At 44.1% G+C, this 19,247-nt stretch overlaps 1 protein-coding gene across 1 annotated transcript; it reads left to right on the top strand.

The window, feature by feature from the left end:
• Positions 1–15,973: 15,973 nt before the first annotated feature.
• Positions 15,974–18,166, top strand: LOC101758805 (cytochrome P450 CYP72A219). Its single transcript, XM_004969175.3, has 4 exons — positions 15,974–16,504; positions 16,596–16,840; positions 16,967–17,351; positions 17,434–18,166. The coding sequence occupies exons 1-4, from the start codon at positions 15,974–15,976 to the stop codon at positions 17,857–17,859; spliced, it is 1,587 nt and encodes a 528-aa protein (XP_004969232.1). The 3' UTR covers positions 17,860–18,166.
• The last annotated feature ends 1,081 nt before the right edge of the window (positions 18,167–19,247 follow it).

Genomic DNA, 19,247 nt, shown 5'->3' with positions numbered 1-19,247 from the left:
TTGCTAAAAAGAGATCAATCACTGAAACTGTCACTATGGGACATGTTGGTGAAAGATCTCAGGGCATCTATTGTACCAAAATAAAACATGCGTCTGGAGTCATTCTTGGATGATGAATCGAAAGCCTTGGCAATTGGCGAAGCTTCTGTTGAAGGTAGCCCAATAGCAAAGGAAGCAAGGGATTTTGAATTTCAAAATGAACAGACATTTAAGCTTCAAGGACCAATAACCTGGGTTGGACATACTGGTTTTGTCCATGTGGGAGCTCATTCTGTTTTCCAATGCATTGATAGCTTGGGACATCTTCTTAAAAATGGAGGGAAACCCAAGGGTCAGGGGGGTTATGGATGTCCCAAAATACAAGGTGGCGCTTCGAGTGAAGGGAGAATGGGAAGGCAGGAAGGCAGGGGAAATAAAGATGCCGTCACCTAGCGTCTGCCCAATTCCTAGAACAACTTTTCATCTAGTGAAAGGAAGAGGGAGAAGGGAGAACTTGCAGAAGGGGACGACAAGATGACAAGTGGATACATTGCAAGAGGAGCAGCAAGAATCAGGGGAGGACATGGCGGTCGTACATTTCGTGAACGCCCACTGGATGGGGGGGGCACGAGAAGGATGTGGTGGTGGAGGACACATGGGAGGTGGACAGAGAGTGGAGAAGGTGATCAAGAGTAGTGGTGGGAAGGAGGAAGAAGATCTTGGAAGAGGCTTCACATCAAGAACACAGAACTATACTCGGAGGGATAGAGATTGGCAGCGCCCAGGTTATGGAGATTGGAGAGGTGCGCTGATGCAAGGTGGTTCAAGGGACTTCATGAGGGGCCGTGGTGGAGGGTGTAGATGGCAAGAATGACCATAGGGACCTACTGTACAGAAGGAAGATGGCAGGGGAAAGATGGGAGTAAGATTTGATCAAGAAGCCCATACAAAGGAGAAGCTGACAACAAATGACAGTGAATAAAAGAGCAGGACTGGAGATAGGGAGGAGATGAATATAACTATGACTGAAGAAGAGGGAGAGGAAGAAAAGAAAGAGGAGGATGCAATGATGGGGATCAAATGCTCAAGGTGCACAAAGAAGGGTCATGTGACAGCAAGATGTACCAATGTAGTGTACTGTGTCATCTATGACAGTAATGATCAAGTCAATCACAGATGCCTAGTGCTCAAGCAGCCAAGACTAGTATCTCATGCAGTGGGATATACAGTCCATGAGTTGGGATTTTACCATATACCACACCCACTTTTGCCTAGGGCAAAGAAGGAATCCAAGATGGCTTTGATAAGAGTTGGAGAAGGACAACTAACAAAAGAGCAGGTTGTCAACCAAGTTCAAAGACTTCACCCTGGAAAATGGAAGTGGGAGTCAGAGGATCATGAAGATAACACTTTCATCACCGAGTTTCCTTCAAGGATTGAACTACAAAGAGCTATTGCTTTTGGGGGGTGCAGATGTGAAGGAGGAAGGAATGTAGACAGGGATCAGACTTCAGTTTGAAACTTGGCATGAAAGGAGGAAGGGTTTTTACTTCCTAAGGTGTGGGTGAGAGTTTTTGGAATGAGGAAATCTCTAAGAGAGTACATGAACTTATCGGTTGTAGGGTCAATGTTAGGCTCTACACAGATAGTAGATATGGAAATGATAAGGGAGAATGATTTTGGGAGGATAAATGTGGCAGTTCTCAACCCTTTACTCTTCCCCTCATATTTGGATGTGGTAATTGGGGATCATTACTTTGAACTAGATTTTGAAGTAGAAAAGATGGGGACTAATGAGAAAGGAGAGAAGGTCGTTTTTGAGTGGAAGGGGGATGCAGAAGGAGAAGGGGATGATGAAGCAAGTGAAGAGGATCCCATGCAGGAGGATCTGGAGACAGATAGGGAAACAAAAAGAAGAAAGAACAACAGAGAGGATAGTGAGAAAGAAAGCAAAGAAAGCAAAAATGAAGGAAGTCAGTAGACAGATCAAGAGATGAATAACTTGGACTCACTAAAGAAGAAGGTGCAGAACATGAGTGAGGATGAGTTCAGGATGTTTCTCAATGAAAAAGGCTAATGAGATAATGGATAAAGTGGTGGATAGGACACTGGATGACATGGTAGCCACTATTATGGAAGAGGAGAATGAGAATATGAGAACAGCCAGTAATGGGGAGGAGAAAGGTGGAGGAAATGAAGTTTAGTGTGGCGGATCCACCTTGGATTAGCTTGATTAAACATGGTTAAGTCACCTAACACGCGATACACATGCCTTAGCCAAGTTAACACGAAGTGCCGTCGGATTTCATCCGATTTAACCACTTGAACAGGACCGAGTTAGCAAACTCACACGAAGGTGAGCGGTTCCAGAGAATACAACAAGTCCACTGAGTTAAACCAATTGACCATTTTAGTTCAACAACAAACAACATCAGAGTTTTACAAGGTTCAAACGAAACAGACAGAAGACAAAACGAGCGGAAGCTACTTCGTCGGGGTCGGACGTCCTTGGTGAGGCCTGCCAAGACGTCAGTGATCCCTCTCCTCGCCGTCCGAGGAGGGATCCCACTCAACTGTCCAACCCGGAGGGAGTTGGGGCGGCCAAGTGCCAACAGAAGAAGGGTCAGGAGCAGCAACTTCACCTAAAAAAGAAGAGCCACAACAAGGCTGAGCTACTAAGCTCAACAAGACTTAACCGACCAGGAGTAACTACTCCACCACTTCTAGACATGCAAGGCTCTTTGGCTGAGGGGTTTGTTTGCCAAGAAGCACTAAGTAGATCCTTATTTTCAAGTTTTAGCTCAGATTCTAGGTTCATTAACCAGTCTAAGTGGGCACTTACTCTAAGCAAACATAGAACCAACCAAGGGTGTATATATATCATCAAGACCATGTCATCATCATATTCCTTTATTACTCAGTGTAGCATAGTGATCAAGCAGTCTCAAATTGTGAGAGGCAGACGAATCGATTCGAGTTCTTTAACCATGCATGGTGAACCTAACCTCACGACATCCGCGCACCACCGAGGGTCGCTTCCTGTGTCGGCCTTCCCCATCAATTCCCTAACCCGTGTCGGGCCCATTTCCTTTGGTGCAATGTTCCACAGACCCAGCCTCTGCCGTTCTGTGACCACACTTGCCACCACGTGCGGCCGCAGGGGAACTCCGTTCCAAGGACAATGGGGCGACCGCTCACGTCTAGGTTCAATCCGGTACTCGGCTTCCTCATCCCATAATAAGTATGAGGTTAGTACTTTCAAACACTTGATCACGAACACCACCACTGTCGGGCCTTAACAAGTTCCATAGACAGACGGGGCGATCAGCCGACCACCAAAGAGTTAACCAAAACCCTGCCCCGTGCATCATCCTTATAGTTGTAACAGAAAGGAAACAACCAATTCCTACAACTCGCGAGTGACAGGAAATCACTCGGCTTTTACCGCTTCCTATTTAAGCATGACAACTACTCGGTCCAACAGCTAGTGTTCAGATCAGGGAACTAAGTCATGCATCTACGGTTTTTCAAGCAACTCCTATACGTAAATGCACAAACAAGATGAAGAAGACATGCGCAAGTTTGGGAAAAACTGGGTTCATGCTCCGGGGCTTGCCTTCAAACGAGGAGGAAGGGAAGGGGTCTTCTGCGGGGGCGGCTTCGGCTTCTGGAAGCGAGAGCTCTGCCGCAACTTCGTCCTCTGGCGCCGGGAGTAACTCATAGAAGCCGTCGGCGAGATGCAACGCTACACGAAATGCAATGCAGGGGGTCAGCATTTAGACGGTTATTTCAACAGCAACACTTGCAAGTTCTAGCTCAGAAACTTTGTAGCATAGCTACGGAAAGAGTGAGGAAGTTCACTTGAGTTGGAGAAGAACAAGGCAAAAGGGTCGGATGGGAAGAAGCTTATGATCTGACCCTTAGACTAGAGGAATAGATGTGCTGGGGGTCCTCAGACTTAATGCCGAGAAGTTCCCGTTTTTACACATATACCCTCGGGTTAAGGAAAAAGATACAGCCGAGCCCTCGGGCGAGGCGGAGAAAGGGTTGGCGAAACAGATAGGGTCGGGCGAGACGGAACAGGGGTCGGGCGGATAGGAGGGGTCGGACGAGGCGGAAAAAGAGTCGGCAGCTTACCTTCGTCTTACAGGTGAAGCTTGGGGGTCGGAAAAGAGCAGCCCTGGGGCGAAGGAACTGGAGCACTAAGGCTTGGGCAGGCGACGATGTCCGGCGTTGCTCCGGCGGCGACGGGGCTTCTTGTGGACTACAGGCAAGCTCTTGCGCAGCGCGGAGGAGCAAGCGGCTGGGCGGATTGGAAGGGCGGGCGTGAAGCGGAGAGGAGAGTTCCGCAGGGACTTAGGCTGTAGCGCTTTGAGCACAAGCAGAGGAACGGCAGCAAGGCAGCGATGGCGAAGGGGACTCCGGCGGAGCTCTGGCATTCCCTTTTATAGCTGCGCGGAAGAGAGAGGGTTGGAGCGGCGCGAAGACCGGGAAGAAGCGATCAAGTGCTCTGCCAGGGCGGAGATTGAGCAGCGGGGCGGTGGAGCAGGACTTCGGGGATGACACCATCAGCCATTGGGCACCAGAGATGGGTCGGCGCAGGCGCGGTTTTGCCGGTGGTTGAGATTTGGCGGAGGCGGGCGTTGTCGTGCGGTGGATCTGATGGAAGTGACCGGGGGAACGACGCTAGAAGCGAGGGCGCACAGGTGAGAAGACAGGCGGGCTGCGGTCGCGCGGGCGAGCGCGAAGCAACAGACTGTCGGGCGCATCTCTGACAAGGCAGGAAAGGAGTTGTCGCGGCCGTGGTCTGGGTTGGCGGAGGGGGAATCACCGCATAGCGTATCTGGGGTGGCGCGACGGTGGAGATGCGGCAGAAAAGACGGGAGGCGTCGGGCTCTGCAGTCGGGGTCCGGCGAGGTGGTGATGAGCGCGAGCCGCGAGGTACTGCAGAAAGGGTAGCAGAGGAGCTTCCACTGCGATTGGGGAAAGGGGCGCGAGAATCCATCCGGTCGTGGCCGGCGACGAGGCGGAGCGGCGGGTGTCGGAGAAGTTGAGCCACGCGGCGGAGAAGCTCTGAGGCGGGCATGCTACTCGAGTGCGTCTGTCGCGGGAGATCTGGGAGAAAGATTTTGTGGGTCCACCGGTCAGTCTCGGTTGGTCCACTGCTCAGATTGAGAGAGATACTGTGGGAAGACTTAAAAGGATCCGGCGGTATGGGTTTGGGGTCGGCAGGGTCGGAACGGGAAACCAGCGGAGAGGGGTCGGATCTCAGGGGTCGGGACTGGACTGGGGGTTGAGCACTTCAACTCGGGGAGCTGAGGTAGGGGGATGGGGGACTCGCATTAAGATTAACTCAAGAGATTTGGGGTCGGTCGTCACATTTAGAAGGTGGCTGCAATTTCTGAGATGCTGATCACACAAACTAGGGCTAGTCCAAGGTTGCCTCACTCAGGGGATGAAAACATTTTATCAAAGACAGAGAACATGGCAGCTAGAAAGAATCTGTAACATACTGAAGGTAACCTTTGTACTAACTGTTGCCTTTCTATTCCTATTTCTGTGGCTGTTTGCAATATTAAACAATTGTGGGTTAACTTGGGGGAAAGGAAGAAGAGAGAAGATGAAATGGCCAGAGAGATCTTAACCTTAGATAATGTGCCTATTGACCAAGTAGAGGGGGAAGATAAGTATGGCAGAACCACCCAAATTAATTCGACTTAAGTGTGCTAAACATCACCTTAAATGCGATCAGACACTTTAATCAGATTAAGATGGTAGTCTGTCGGGTTTCACCCGATACAACCACGTATTTTAGATCGAAACAAGCATACAAATACTCATACGAAGCCGAGCCCAGAGATTACAATAATCCTGATGAAAACATCATAGAGGTTCATATTTATTTATTACAAACCGAGTTCAATTCATAAAGTGGTTTAGAGTTCAAGTGCAGCGGAAAGAAACGATAATCTAACGACGATACATGACATCATGGTGAAGCCGTCCATGACATCACTCACCATGGTCCTTGCCCGCCGAGGATGTGTCCCACTCAACCGTCCATCCCGAAAGGAGCTGGTACGGTCAAGTCACACTAGCAACCATTTCATCAATTTCATTACCTGAAAACAAAGCCACAAGCAAGACTGAGTATACTAGTACTCCGCAAGGCTTACCCGACAGGTGGTATCTAATCCACCGACTCCTAGACATGCAAGGCTTTTTAGCTAAGGGGATGTTTTTGCCAAAAGCTTCTAAAGTGGGTCCTTGCTTTCAAGTTTTAGCATTAAATTCTAGTTGATTAACTATTCTAGATAAGCATCTATTATAAGCAAGCATGGTAGAACAAGCAATTTAATCAAGCCTCAATATTAAGCATCATCATTGTTCATTTTCTTACTCAATGCAGCATAGTGGTCAAGCAGTCTCAATAACTACAAGAAACAGACGATTCGAATCGAATTTCTTAACCTTGCAAGGTGGACCTAAACACACAACATGCACGTACCGCAATGGGTCCACACATTATCAACGGTTCCCATCGATCTCTAGTGCGTGTCCAGGGTCCACTTCCCTTGGATACAAGGCTCCACCAGTCCCCAGAACGACACCGTGCCATGGCCGCACTTGTACCCACATTATGCACCAAGGAAAATGTTTCCAGAGAAAGCGGGGAAAAAGTCCACACCCCGGTTCACTCAGGTACTAGGCTTACTGATTACCATATTCTCAGCATGTCTTTAGTACGTTCAAAAACTTGACCACGAACACCGACACGTTTCGACCTTAGCAATTTCCTCTATACAGACTGGGCATCAACAAATTCAGGAACATCGCACAAAGCCCCGCCTGTCGACCTTATGATTCCAATATAAGTAAATAGGCAACTCTTATATCTCGCGAGTGACAGGAAATCACTTGACTTTTACCGTGTCCCTATTTAGCATAGCAACTAAGCGACCTAACATGCTAGTATTCAAAACATGGGTACTAGGAGCATGCAACTAGCGTTTCAATACAACTTTGATGGACTTAATGCACACACCTAAGTAACAAGAATATTGTATAAATTTGGAAACGAAGGTTATGCTCTAGGGCTTGCTTTCCTACCCTGAATCAGCCGTGGGCTCTTCCAAACTTTGGTTCAAGCCTTGGTTTGCCTCAATCACGTTTAGCTCACCCTCCTGTTGTCCTTCTTCACATTCCGGGATGAGCTCGTACATTATGTCAGCGAGGTTAGATTCTACACAAGATGCATATTCATAAGATTTATTTTATAATCTTTCGTGATGTAGGTTTTATTTCGTTAACCATAAAAATATGGGGTGTATTTTATTTTGGCCACATTCACCAAGACAAGTTTATAAATATTTCTTTTCTTTTGGCCACATCCACCTAGACAAGTTTATAAACATTTCTTTTCTTTTTGGCCACATTCATCTAGACAAGTTTATAAACATTTCTTTTCTTCACAAACACGATTGGTTGGAAGGAAAACATAGATTTTATTTTGATGGTGATTGTGTACACATATAAAATTCTTTGAAATTTATTATTCAAAAGATAACATGTTGTGCTATTTTGGTACTGTTTAGCAAACTTTTTAGGGATGATCATGCTACTGATGAAGAGTATAAATAATCATTTGTGAGCCTACAAATCCTACTAACAATTATCTTTACTAAATAAACTAGCTTTTAACATGAATAAATATTCAGGAAGCATCTGCTAGTATATGAACATGAGTGATTTATAGGAGCTTTCCCCCTACACAAGAAATCTACTGTAACCATTTGAGAAGGATTTGACAACTACAGAATTTACTACAAATCAAATATGGTTACCCTACAGATACGAAGAATGATTTATAACTAGAGTTCTATCATTAGTTTAGTTCTACAAACTTTACAGAATGGTTTTCAACACTATCATATACTACTATGAATTTATCATGATTTTATGAGTACGGAAACTATTTATTCCACAATAAGGCGATTAAACAACATGCATTTTGATAAGCAACAAAAACACATATTTCACAAGAACAAGTATTTTTACTAGTCAGATATGAGCATCAGGAAGCTAACAAAATTTATTTTGCATTTTTAACATTTTTCTATGATTTTATATGGATTTTCAAAGTTTCAGCCATTTCTATGCATTTTATTCAAATGTAAACTTTCTCTTTTACATAATGACCCTTAGATCTTTTCAAGATTTACAACTATGCTCCTGCATTTTGCACTAAGGATCCTGGAACTAAAATCTAGATTGCAATTGGGTCCTTGGCCGGCCGGCGGCTAGGGGAGCGCGATTCCAACGATGTGGGGCCACGAGGTCAGGGGCTAGGGTCACGAGGTCGACGAGGGACTCACCAGCGACCGGTTTGGTGTAGGACTCGAGGTCGGAGGAGGGCCGGTGACGACTCGCAGCGGAGCAGTTGAGGCGCAGCTGCTTCAGCTCCAGCGACGGTGGCGGCGCTGGTGGAGTTTTGTGGGGCTGGGGAGGTGGAGTGATGGTAGGGGAAGGCGCTCATGCACTTGGGTAGCAACGGAGATGGCCGAGAGGGGGTTCTTGCCGTGCGGCCGCAATGCCGGAACGGCGGTGGTGCGGGCGACCGCGAGGCATGGGCACGGGGCCCTTTTATAGGCGGCAAAGGGGAAGGGGAGGGGCGAGGCGTTGAGGCAGACCTCACAGCTCACTGGCGTGGTGGGGTGGTGGCCGGGTGCGCAGGGAGTGGCCAAGCGACCGTGGCATGCGCCGGCGCTCGTGACGTGGCATGAACGGCAGTTGGCTGACGTGGATTTGCCGTGCGGGGAGTGAGATTGTGCGCGCGGTGAGTGGGCGCTGCTGCTGCGTGTGCCTGTGCTGTCACCTCGCCGCCAGCCATTAGCTTGGCACGGCGCGGAGGCAGGAATTGTGCATTGCGTGGCGACGGCGAGCATGTCGCAAGCGCGGTGACCGCGCCTAGGGCGCGTGGCGTGCGAAGGGGCCTATCTTCACTGCAAATTTTCTCACAAATTTTGAACTACGCGTTTGAATCTCCAGATATAAATGTTGGAGTTCAAAGTATAGGCTACAAATTTTATAAAGGCTGGCATAGGAAAAATTTGATGGATTTGGAGATAAACTTGGGAGAAGTTTGGTGGAACGCCAGTCAAAACTGGATTTGAAAATGATTTGATTTTTGGCCAAGCTTCTACTCAATTTTTGAATACCTTCCACTCAAAATCAAGTACCAATTATGAAAGTTGCTCCATTTGAAGAGATCTATCACTTTTATATTGGCCAAACATTGAGTTCTTATATAAAATTTATTTTTATTTTCTCCCTAAGTGCATCATTACAAGGGTGTTTAACACTTAAACATTCTGATTTTTCTTTCATTTATTCTCAATTTCTCTTGATTTGGCTCTTAATTACTTGATATGTCACAATAAGCAGAGTGAGAAATCTTTAGAAAGTGATGAAGAAGAGGGGGATTTAAAAGAAATAGAAAGCAAGGCTATTCAGTATCTTTGTGCGGAACTTCTAGAGGAAGTTTTTGATGATGATAGTATTCAACTAGAGGGTAATACTGAATCAGGAAAATACAAGTCTTGTGCTAAGTCACAAAGAAGAAAGACTTGTAAAGTAAAACTTCCTATATATAATTACAAAATTTTTTCCAAATGAAAGGAATCTTCTGAAATAGCAGAGGTCTTAGTGACTTGGCTAAAATAAGATTTCTAGCTGATACTGTTAAAGAGCAGAACTTAGCTTTTATTGCTGTTTTAGAAACAGGAAGAAGGAATTTTACCCAAACCACGCTAAATAATTATTGTGGGGGTAGAAACTTCATTTGGCATTGGACAGAGCCCCATGGGAGATCTAGGGGCATTCTTTTAGGAATAGACCTAGAGTAACTTGATATTGGGAGCATTGATGAAGGTGACTTTTTTGTTAAGTTTAGATTAAGGACCAGGAAAGATAACTTCCATTTTGTGTTGGTTACTATTTATGGAGCAGCACAAGCCGAGTATAAGGAAGCTTTTCTCATAGAACTAGTTCAATCTTGTAGCAAAGAAAACTTGCCAATAGTGTTGCGAGGGGATTTTAACATCATCAGGAATCCAAGTGAAAACAATAATGATAGGTACGATGGCAAATGGTCTTTTCTCCTTAATGCTATCATAGATAGTTTAAATGTAAGAGAGATTGAGATGTCGGGGAGGAAATACACTTGGGCTAATTCTTTAAAAATGCCAACGTATGAGAGATTGGACAGAGTGTTGGTTAGCACAGAATGGGAACAACAATTTCCATTAGCCACGGTGTAGGCCTTAAGTAGGGAGATTTCAGACCATACACCGTTACTCCTAAAGACGGGTCGGGATAATGGGAACAAGAGGCAGCCATTGTTTAAATTTGAATTGGGGTGGCTCTTGAGGGAGGATTTTTATGATCTTGTGTGTGATATCTGGAACAAAGAAAGAAAGGGATCCACCCCTATGCAAAAATGGTAGAACAAGATTAGGAGACTAAGACAGTTCCTGAGAGGGTGGGCAAAAAACATGAATGGGGAATATAAAAAAGAAAAACATGAGCTCCTTAGAAGAGCTAATGAGTTAGATAAAAGGCAGAATCATAGCTGCTAAGTCAGCAAGAATGTGATTTAAAGCAATGTATTCATGATAGGCTAGTACAACTTCTGAGAGAAGAAGAAATCAAATGGTATCAAAGAGAAAATTACTAGAATGTTAAAGGGAGATAATAACACAAAATATTTCCATATGATAGCCAATGGAAAGCATCGGAAAACTAGAATTTTCCGACTTGAGTAGGAAGAGGGAATAATTGAAGGGGACGACAATCTTAAAAAATACATAACAAAATATTACAAAAGTTTGTTTGGATCCCAATCGACAAACAATTATTCTATGAACGAATCCTTGACATAGGATATTCCTCAAGTGACAAGGGAAGAAAAATGAGGTTTTGATAGACAAGTTTATAGAAAAAAAAGAGGTGAGAGATGCCATTTTCCAAATGAAACACAATAAAGCTTCGGGACCTGATGGATTCCCAGTTGAGTTTTACCAAGTTTTTTGGAACCTTATTAAAAATGACCTAATGGCCATGTTTGATGAGTTCCACAAAGGCAAACTCCCTCACACAGCTTAAATTTTGGAATTATAACTCTAATTCAAAAACTCAAAGAAGTTAAAATGATCCAGCAATATAGGCCAATTTGTATGCTGAATGTTAGCTTCAAAATCTTTACAAAGGTGATTGCTAACAGACTCACCTTGGTGGCTAATAAAGTTATTAGTCCATCACAGATAGCCTTTTTTTGCTTGGGAGATATATAATGGAGGGAGTGGTCATCTTACATGAAACAATGCATGAATTGCATAGAAAAAAATAGGATGGGATTATTCTCAAACTGGATTTTGAGAAAGCCTATGATAAGGTTAACTAGTCATTCCTTCAACAGGCTCTAGGAATGAAAGGTTTCTCGGCTAGATGGTGCAGTTGGATTGAAACCATAGTTAGTGGAGGAAGTGTAGGGGTTAAAGTGAATGATGATATAGGACACTTCTTTCAAAAAAAAGGATTGAAGTAGGGGGATCCTCTATCCCCGGTTCTGTTTAATGTTGTAGTTGATATGTTAACAGTTCTAATTTTAAGGGCTACAGAAAAGGAGCAAATAAAGGGCCTAGTGCCCCATCTGGTTGATGGAGGATTATCTATCCTCGAATATGTAGATGATACAATTCTTTTCATAGAAAATAAAATAGAACAGGCTAAAAACTTGAAGTTGGTACTATGTACCTTTGAAAAGCTCTCAGGCCTTAAAATTAACTTCCATAAGAGTGAATTATACTGCTTTGGAGAAGCAAAAGATAAGGTGAGGGAATATGTTCAAATTTTTGGGTGTAAGGAAGGATCCCTACCTTTTAAATATCTTGGAATCCCAATGAACCAACATAGAATCTCAAACAAGGACTGGAGAATGATTGAAGAGAGATTTCAGAAAAAATTGGCAAGTTGGAAGAGTAAACTCCTGTCAGTAGGTGGCAGGTTAGTGCTGATAAACTTGGTTATCTCTAGCTTACCAATGTTTATGATGTCCTTTTTCAGAATGCCTAATGTTCTCAAGAGAATGGACTACTACAGATCTAGATTTTTTTGGCAATGTGATGAGCATAAGAAGACATATAGATTAGCCAAATGGAGCATATTGTATGCACCAAAAGATGTGGGAGTGCTGAGCATTTCTAACCTCGAAGTCCAAAATAAATGCTTGTTAAGCAAGTGGTTATTTAAACTTTTAAATGAGGATGGAGTATGGCAAAGGTTACTAAGAAGGAAATATTTAACCAATTACTCGTAATACAAGTATAAAAAAAAGGAAGATTCACATTTCTGGGCTGATCTCATGGAGATTAAAGATTAATTCCTGTCAATGGGAAGGTTTGAAATTCACAATAGGAAACAAACTAGATCTGGGATGATAGGTGGGTTGGAAATGCACCTTTGAAAGAAAGATTCCCATCTTTGTACAATATAGCTAGAAGAAAAAAATGATACAATTGCCAAAATGTGTAGTTCTGTACCTCTGAACATCTCTTTTAGAAGAGCTTTGACAGGTGACAAACTAACAGATTGGCTACATTTAGTGGCCGAGGTGGCAGTGTATAATTTAGATGAATAGAATGATAGGTTCCTTTGGAATCTGAATAAATACAATTAATTTAATTCACAGTAAAGTCAATGTACAAAGAAATTATGAAACAAGAAGGATCACCTCCTTTGTGTGTAGCCTGGAAGTTAAAAATACCACTCAAGACCAAGGTGTTCTTATGGTATTTAAAAAAGGGAGTTATCCTAACAAAGGATAATATTGCTAAAAGGAATTGTCAAGGAAGTAATAAGTGCTCCTTTTGTGATTCTGAGGAGACAGTGCAACATTTATTTTTTGAGTGCCATATGGCTAGATGCATTTGGAATGCAGTGTATTTCTCTTTTGGAATTCAACCACCTACTAGTGTGCCTAACATGCTGGGTTCTTGGATTAGAGGGTATCCTCTAAAATATAGCAAGCAGATACTTGTAGGAGCTTTGGCTCTTTGCTGGGCAATTTGGTTGAGTAGAAATGATGTGGTTTTTAAAGGAACCATCCCTAATTCATTTTTGCAGGTAATTTTCAAGGGACTTTCTGGACAAGGGTATGGTCAATGCTATCTAAAGAGGAGGAGAAAATTGCTTGAAGAATAATTGTCGAAGGTTGGAAGCTACTGTCCTAGAAGTCTTTAATAAATATGGTTGGAATTTTAGAAGAAGACTTCCTGCATAAAGGGAATACCTCAGTTGGTTTCTGTTCTGCCTGATGAAGAAGTTGTTGATGGACTAAGTTAATGCTCAGTAAGTCTGGGAGAAGAATCAAGACGACTCAGACTTAACTGGTGATCGTCATGTTCAACATGGAGTCCATCTCCAGTTGGTGTCTTGAGGGTTCAAACTCTATCTGATTTCGCTAGGTCTGAGTAAGAAGCTTTCTTCCAGCTTGTGTCGGATGAGCAACAGAAGGTTCACTCTGTTTTCAGTTTGTGTCGGAAGGTTCGCTTAGTCTGTGCCGTAGGAGTTTGCTCCAGTTAGAGTCTTTTTGATGTTTGAAGCTTAAAGCTTTGTCATCAGTCTATGTGCTGTGAGTTATGTAAGTAGTGGTCTGTTTTGGCTGTAGACATCCACTTGTGGATGATCGAGACCGGATGTTTTTTCCTTAATCTAAAAGAATTAGAGTAAGAAAACTAAAATAGTGATACTATAATCAAACTAAAAATTTTCTTAGTATGGAAATTAATAGTAAGAAAACTATGGCCTGACCAGACTAAAATATATGATGGTGTAACGGACACTAATGTAGTATTCAAGAACGGAGGCAGTGCAATGGAAATTATTAGTAAGAAAACTATGACCCAACCAAACTAAAAATGCAGTGCAAGGGGATAGTGACATGTATCAAATAAATATGTTACAATCACATAACAATTATTACTGCATTTTGTGTATTAGAGTAGTGTAGAAACTACTACCTCCATTTTTGATTATATGACATTTAGGGCAAGCTAACTAATTACCTAATGCTAAACATCATACATTTATATGAATGGAGGGAGTATTATAATTTGAAGTTTACACATTAGAGTTAGATATAGCAACAATCCTTTTTTTCTCTAGACATGCACATGCTATTGAAAATGCTATCCTACTAGGTCTGGGTCCAAATACATTTCTTTTATACAAGTGCTATCACGGTTTTATAACTCCATGAATTATATGAAAGTGCAGCTTATCTTAATTTTGATAATGTAGTGTTGGTGATTTGGTAATTAATATATAATTATAAATAAAAATAAATAAATGTTATGCAAGAAATTACTGTCAAGAGGTATCAACATTGTACATATCATTGCCATTGTACTCCCTTCGTTTCAAATTGTAGGTGTATCAACATTGTACATATGATTGCCTATGTACTCCCTCCGTTTCAAATAGTAGGTTGTTTTGGCTTTTGTAGGTGCATAGTTTTTGCAATGGATCTAGATATAGTGTATGTCTAGATGCATAATAATATCTATGAATCTAGAAAGACCAAAATGATCTACAATTTGAAATAGAGGGAGTACCTTGCCTCGATCCATGGATTTTCAAGGACCGGGTCGTTTGGCCTTTTTTCAAGAGATGGAATTAAAAAAGATTTCAGATGCTAAATGAAAATCATAGATGTATATAGCCATATCTTATTACAAAATTGCATCAATTACAACAAAGCTAGCATATATCACACAAACGCCTATAATAGCAACGGAGTGAAAACAAGTCTTAGGAAATTCAAATCCTACTTAAACTGCCATCCATATGCTTGGCGAAGATTTCCAAAGTAGTTGTTTCCAACTAGCAACATTTTTCGCAAACTGCATTCCTATCCTCCTCTTTCTACAACGGTGCCCAAAATCTGGTCTAGTAAGTATCTCCGAAGAGTATTTGCATAAGAGAGTGTACATTTCTTTTAATCAAAGACAAATATCATTTTGGCTGAGCCATATTTCCCAACAAAAAGGGCACCCACCCCAACCAAAATTTGCCTTTTGATATTAATATATCTATCCCATTCAATCCAGAGCCAAATAAATTGGGTATACTATTTGGCATATTTAGGCCAAATGAATTTGAATTATTCTCTAAGGGTTATCTAGCCACATGACAATAAAAGAAACCGTGCTGAAATATTTCATGATTATTAGTTTATTACAAAAGCAACATTGTTCACTTCATCGCCATCTTTTGTTTACTATTATCATCTTTCGCGAGTATAAATCTCTTATGTAAAAACCATAAAAAAACAATTTGATATTCAAGGGGAGCATGGGCTTCCATATACTATGCTTGGGCGGGATGGTTCATTATTTAAGCATATATTACATTGTCTTAACTGTGAATTGCACACTCTCATGCAAACCATTTATATGAATTTATCTGGTTGGACCGTAATTTCCACTGTAGCAATCCTAGCCCATTTCTCCTCCCATTGTAACACTGATGCAATGGATGCCATGGTCTGACTTTGCCTGGCGGGTCAAGAAATCCTATCTGATTGCACGGGAACGAAACGAAGCAACAAGGAAGCATAGTCACCACATGGTGGTTGTCCTTCCTGCGCCGCACGTTAGTATAGTAGCTTTTGACCAACCCGATCTCCCAATATCTTCACTCCCAAGTTCCTTCGGAGCGAGGTACGGCCTGCCGCATGGCTGACCAGAATGCCCACGACCTTAACCATACACAAGAACCTTAAATAAATGGACACAGGGTACTGAGAAATTCTATATAAGAGGAGCAACCTGACGCCAAGTTCCATACCCAGGTCAAAGTCCCACCGCTCACACTCAGTCACCACTCACCACTCACCACTCTGCCTTCTCCAGCTTCACTTGAGAGCTGAGGAAAAATGGTTCTTGCAGCGCTGGCAAGTGAAGTCGCCTCAACGCCATGGAGCTTCCTCATCTACGGTCTCCTGGGCGCTCTGCTCCTGTGGCAGGCCGCCCGGCTGCTCGAGCGGCTGTGGTTGGGGCCGCGGCGCCTCGAGCGGGCGCTGCGCGCGCAGGGCCTCCGCGGCACGCCGTACCGCTTCCTCACCGGCGACCTCAAGGAGTACGCCCGGTTCAACAAGGCGGCCTGGTCCAGGCCCTTGCCGCTGCGGTGCCACGACATTGCCGGCCATGTCGCGCCGTTCATCCACGGCGCCGTCCGGGAGCACGGCAAGATGTGCTTCACGTGGTTCGGCCCGATGCCCAGGGTGACCATCAGCGACCCGGACCTGGCAAGGGACGTGATGTCCAACAAGTTCGGCCACTTCGAAAAGCCCAAGTTCCCGGCGCTGTCCAAGCTGTTCGCCGAAGGAGTGGCCAACTACGAGGGCGAGAAATGGGTGAAGCACAGGAGGATCCTCAACCCTGCGTTCCATCTTGAGAAGCTCAAGGTATATAAAACTGCGATCCTTTTTATAATTCCTTATTTCAATCGAGTTTGTGATTGACCCTTGGAGTGTGTACAACTGTACAACCTTGCAGCTCATGCTGCCGGCATTTTCTGCGTGCTGTGAAGAACTTGTCAGCCGATGGGCGCAGTCGCTTGGTCCTGACGGCTCGTTTGAGCTGGATGTTGACCCAGAACTTCAGACCCTCACCGGAGATGTCATCTCTCGCACCGCGTTCGGCAGCAGCTACCTTGAAGGAAGGAAGATTTTCCAGCTGCAGGCCGAGCAAGCAGAGCGCCTCATGTCCATCATGCAGAAGTTTGCCATTCCGGGATACATGTAGGTTTTGAATTTTTTATAACAAACACTATCATGCAGAAATCACTTTGTACATTTTTCCCCCTGTATCTTGTTACTGCTGTTCATAAATCATAAGTAGTGAGTGCGTTCTTATGCTATCTTCAGGTCCTTGCCTACCCAAAACAACCGAAGGATGCGCCAAATCAAGAACGAGATCGAAACAATTCTCCGAGGCCTGATTGGTAAAAGGATGCAAGCCATGAAAGAAGGTGAAGCCACCAAAGATGACTTGCTGGGCTTACTGCTGGAGTCAAACACGAGAGACACATACGAGAATGGCCAGTCCAGCCTTGGAATGACGATGGAGGACGTCATGGAGGAGTGCAAGTTGTTCTACTTCGCAGGGATGGAGACGACATCAGTGCTGCTGACATGGACAATGATCCTACTGAGCATGCACCCGGAGTGGCAAGACCGCGCAAGGGAGGAAGTCCTGAGCCTGTTTGGGAAGAACAGACCGGGATACGACGGCCTGAGCCGCCTCAAAATCGTGAGTCCGGCCTTGTCGAAATTTCATGGTCGATTTTGTCATTTCTGCAATCACACTAATTTCTTCCTGATTCATTCCGCAGGTGGCCATGATTCTGCACGAGGTCCTCCGGTTGTACCCGCCGGCGATCGCGTTCAGCAGGAAGACATACAAGGAGATGGAGATCGGAGACGCCACGTACCCTGCCGGCGTGATCTTGGAGCTGCCCGTGCTGTTCATTCACCACGACCCCGACATCTGGGGAAGTGACGTGCACGAGTTCAGGCCGGAAAGGTTCGCGGAGGGGATCGCCAAGGCGTCCAAGGATAGGCTGGCGTTCTTCCCGTTCGGCTGGGGGCCGCGGATTTGCATCGGCCAGAACTTCGCGCTGCTCGAGGCTAAGATGGCACTGAGTATGATCCTTCAGAGCTTTGAGTTTGAGCTCGCTCCGTCGTATACTCATGCGCCCCATACGGTGATAATGCTGCGCCCGATGCATGGTGCCCAGATCAAGCTCAGAGCAATATGATCGTCCGAGGATTTGCCTATGGCTGTTGGTTTAACGGGCTTTGGGCCTTCATGTGAGCAGTGAGCCCAAGAGTGTTGTGTAGCATTGGGCCTTTAGCGTTTTCATGTGTTTTGTTCACTTGAAAAATAATCGGTGTTCTGTCGCGTCAATTCTGTTTACAGGTTGCATCTTAGGCCCCCTTGCAAAAGGAAAAGGGAAAAAAGAAAAATTGCATCAGTGTGCAAATTCTTTTAACGTTGTTCCTATCAAGTCATGCAAGATGAATCCAAGAACTTAACTCTGGCAGCACTCTAGCGCATCTGAGTAACTGTTCTCTACTGCTCGTATCTTGCACCTTGTCATCAATCCCAGGAGTTGGATCATTGGAATTTCTCAACCAAGCAATATATGCCCTTCTTTCTTTTCATTTCTCATTATTCATTAGGGCTGCTCTGTCGCTCCCAACTGGCACGCTCAGCTACGTGCGTTATGGAATAAACTTTTTATTATAGCCCCAAAACTAATATTTTAATAATAACGTTCTTCTAAATTATATTTTTGAGAACTAGCTTTTTTATCATCCTAAGCACTTTAGCGCAACAAATACATCAAGTCATGCCACCTGCAATGGCGTGATCTAACCAACAGACTATCGCGTATCGTGTGCATCGACGTGGTCTGAGCTTAGTCACATCGTGTGCAATTGAGCTGCTATTGTCGTGTGCAATTGAGCTACTACAGTCATGACACGGAGTTTGGCAGCAGATATAGAGCTCCGACAGAGGTGGAGGAAGAAGAAGAAGAAGAGAGAGAACTACGAAGAACAAGGAGAGGATAAGGCTCACCTTCAACGGCTACGCGATTGAACTTCCGTATGTGGATGAATTCGTGCGTGTAAGACACTGTAAGTTGATTGAGCTTGAAAACGATTGAACACGTCTGGGTACTGTACCGAGGCGCGCGAAAGTTGGAAGCAAATTGTACGATAGGTGGTTAAATTGATATCGGGACAGTGGGGAATTTGGATTGTTATAGACAGCTGTGATTCAATCATTCAATAAGCTTGTAAAAGATGAAGATTAGTTTCCCTCCGTCTAAAATGATGCTTAGGAAGTAATCGATCGGGAATGGTGCCGTTGTACTCTCTCTCTGTTTTTTTTGGGTCTGGTGAAATAACAGTCTTCTAGTGTAGAATTATACATGTTGTATTTGTTTGCTGGGAGAGACAACATACAAATTCTTCGTTGATTACATCGTTAAACATCCTATAGATCTCAGCCGTCTGAATTTTTGGCAGTATCTTAGCCGTCGGGGCTAAACTCCACCAGCGGCGAAGTTTGGGAAGAGGTCACCAGGATCAAAGGAATGGTCATGAGCGGCTGCTGTTCCGGTGGCAGTGGCGGCACAGA

Source organism: Setaria italica, chromosome V (genome assembly GCF_000263155.2).
Source record: "Setaria italica strain Yugu1 chromosome V, Setaria_italica_v2.0, whole genome shotgun sequence".
In the NCBI taxonomy this organism is placed as follows: Eukaryota; Viridiplantae; Streptophyta; class Magnoliopsida; order Poales; family Poaceae; genus Setaria; species Setaria italica.
The sequence above is the reverse complement of the archived record's forward strand: the minus strand, read 5'-3'. Positions and strand labels throughout refer to the sequence as shown.